This window comes from Neovison vison, chromosome 6 (assembly GCF_020171115.1).
Source record: "Neovison vison isolate M4711 chromosome 6, ASM_NN_V1, whole genome shotgun sequence".
In the NCBI taxonomy this organism is placed as follows: Eukaryota; Metazoa; Chordata; class Mammalia; order Carnivora; family Mustelidae; genus Neogale; species Neogale vison.
In genome coordinates this window covers 8554650-8556746 of record NC_058096.1, presented here as the reverse complement: position 1 = coordinate 8556746, position 2097 = coordinate 8554650, and the positions used below count along the sequence as shown (strand labels likewise).

At 59.0% G+C, this 2097-nt stretch overlaps 1 protein-coding gene across 1 annotated transcript; it reads right to left on the bottom strand.

The window, feature by feature from the left end:
• Positions 1–370: 370 nt before the first annotated feature.
• On the bottom strand, positions 371–1128 carry CLDN14 (claudin 14). Its single transcript, XM_044254949.1, has one exon. It carries the CDS (start codon positions 1126–1128, stop codon positions 415–417), a length of 714 nt encoding a protein of 237 aa, XP_044110884.1. The 3' UTR covers positions 371–414.
• Positions 1129–2097: the final 969 nt, after the last annotated feature.

Genomic DNA, 2097 nt, shown 5'->3' with positions numbered 1-2097 from the left:
GGGCCCTGACAGCGTGCTGTGGTCATAAGACCCCAGCAGACAGAACAGACCGGAAGCGGAAGCAGATACTGTCCTTTTCATTAACAACCACACCCACAGGGTTATTCCTGTATCACAAACAAACCCTACAGACCAAACTCCCAAGTTGCCTTTCATTCAGCGGTTATTAAATCACCCACATAAATACATATAATAAATAAAAAACCAAAAAGGATGCAGTCTTTGGTATACAGAGCTTTTCTCCCCCTTTTCCCCCTCCTTCTCTGTTGTTCTAAGCCCACTCCCTCGTGTTCATATTATTCCTCTGGACGCCAAAGAGTAGTCCAGAAGTCAGCTGGGTGCCGGGACACGGCAGGGGTGCGAGCCCGGGTCCTGCGGCGTCTGGGCGCTCGGGGAGGGACAGGCCCTGGGCACTCACACGTAGTCGTTCAGTCTGTACCCGCTGAGCGAGGCCGAGGTGGCCGAGGGGGCCCGGTTGTCCTTGAAGGCGGCGGGGGGTCGGTAGGCGGGTGCGGTGGTGGCCGGGGCGCCCCTGGGCTGGGCCTGGTAGGGCCTGGAGGGCGCCTCGTCCTGGCAGGAGAGGCAGAGCAGTGTGCCACCGATGAGCGACAGCGACGAGGAGATGAAGCCGAGGTACAGGGCCTGCCCGATCTCGAACTTCATGCCGCTGGGCAGCAGCGGGTTGTAGAAGTTCTGCACCACGTCGTGGGTGGTCCAGGACACGGCCACCATGCACAGCAGGCCGGCCAGGATGAAGAGCGCGCCGCCCAGCGCGGCGAACGTGGCCTTGGCCGGCGTGCCCTTGGCGCAGCGGGTGCACTTCATGCCCACCACGGCGCAGGCGCAGGCCGCGGCCGACAGCAGGCAGGAGATGACCATGAGCGCGCGGGCCGCCTGCAGGTCTCGCGGCAGCGCCAGCAGCGAGCGGTAGATCTGGCACTGGTAGATGCCCGTGCTGTGCCACACGCACTCCATCCACAGCCCCTTCAGGTAGGACACGGCCGTCAGGATGTTGGTGCCCACGTGCGCCGTGCGGCGCCAGTGCGGCAGGAGGGTGGTGACGAGGGTGCCCACCAGGCCCAGGAAGCTGAGCAGGAAGCCCAGCAGCTGCACGGCCGCGCTGGCCATGGCCCGGTGGGCGGCTGCCGGCTCGCTCAGGCGCCCGCCGCGGTCCTAATGAAGCCGGGAGGCGGGGCGGGGAGAGAGAGGAAATGGGTTAAAGATTATCTGGATGCATTCATTTCTGCCCCCAAACTGAGTTTTCCATAGGCAGTTGGTAGAACAGTTACGAGTTTTAAAAATAGTTTCTGCGACTTCCCCGGGTGATGGAGTGCGCTGCCCGTCAAAGACAGGTTTCCCCCGAAGGCTGCAAGGGGAAGGGACGAAGGCAGACATCTGGCTGGCCTGGGCTTCCCAAGGACCCCGAGGAAGGGCAGTCAGAGCCCCTCTCCTGATCTGTCAGCACTGAGCAGGCCTTGTGCGAAGTTCTACCTTATGTCCACCCTAAACCACTAATGCTGCATTCGAATCTCATTCCGTACCCTCTGATTAGTGGTCACTTTAGTTGTTAAACCAACACAGGGACTGACAAGAGTTAAGGCCTGTGCTACCTACGACTTGAAATTAGCCTCGGATTGCGGGTCAGGATGAGATGTCTTCCAAAAGTGGGTGACTTCCCTGTGCTCTCGGGACGTGAGAGGGTTTGTACCCACAGGCAGGTCTGACGCTTTCTTCCAGAATTCTGGAGCTGGATGTGAACTTAGAGATTGCCCACGGATGCCAGGGGCCAGGAATGACCAAGGTCACCGTGCCTTAGGTGCTGGGGCAGGTCCACAGATCAGCAACCACCGCTTCCAGCAGGCCACCTCCTCTCACATCTCTCTGCAGAGGGGTGGGTTTGCTGTGAACTGTGGCCTTCCAGAGAGACAGGAATGCAGAGCCATTTCAAAGGTTTAAAAATTCTAACCACGGCAAAATCCAGCACATTGTGTGGGGCAAGGACCCACGACCTATGTCGTGACACACAACTAGGGGACACTCAGGAAATATTAGAAAGGAGGAAGGAGAGAAGCAGGGAAAAGGAAGCGAGGAAAGAGT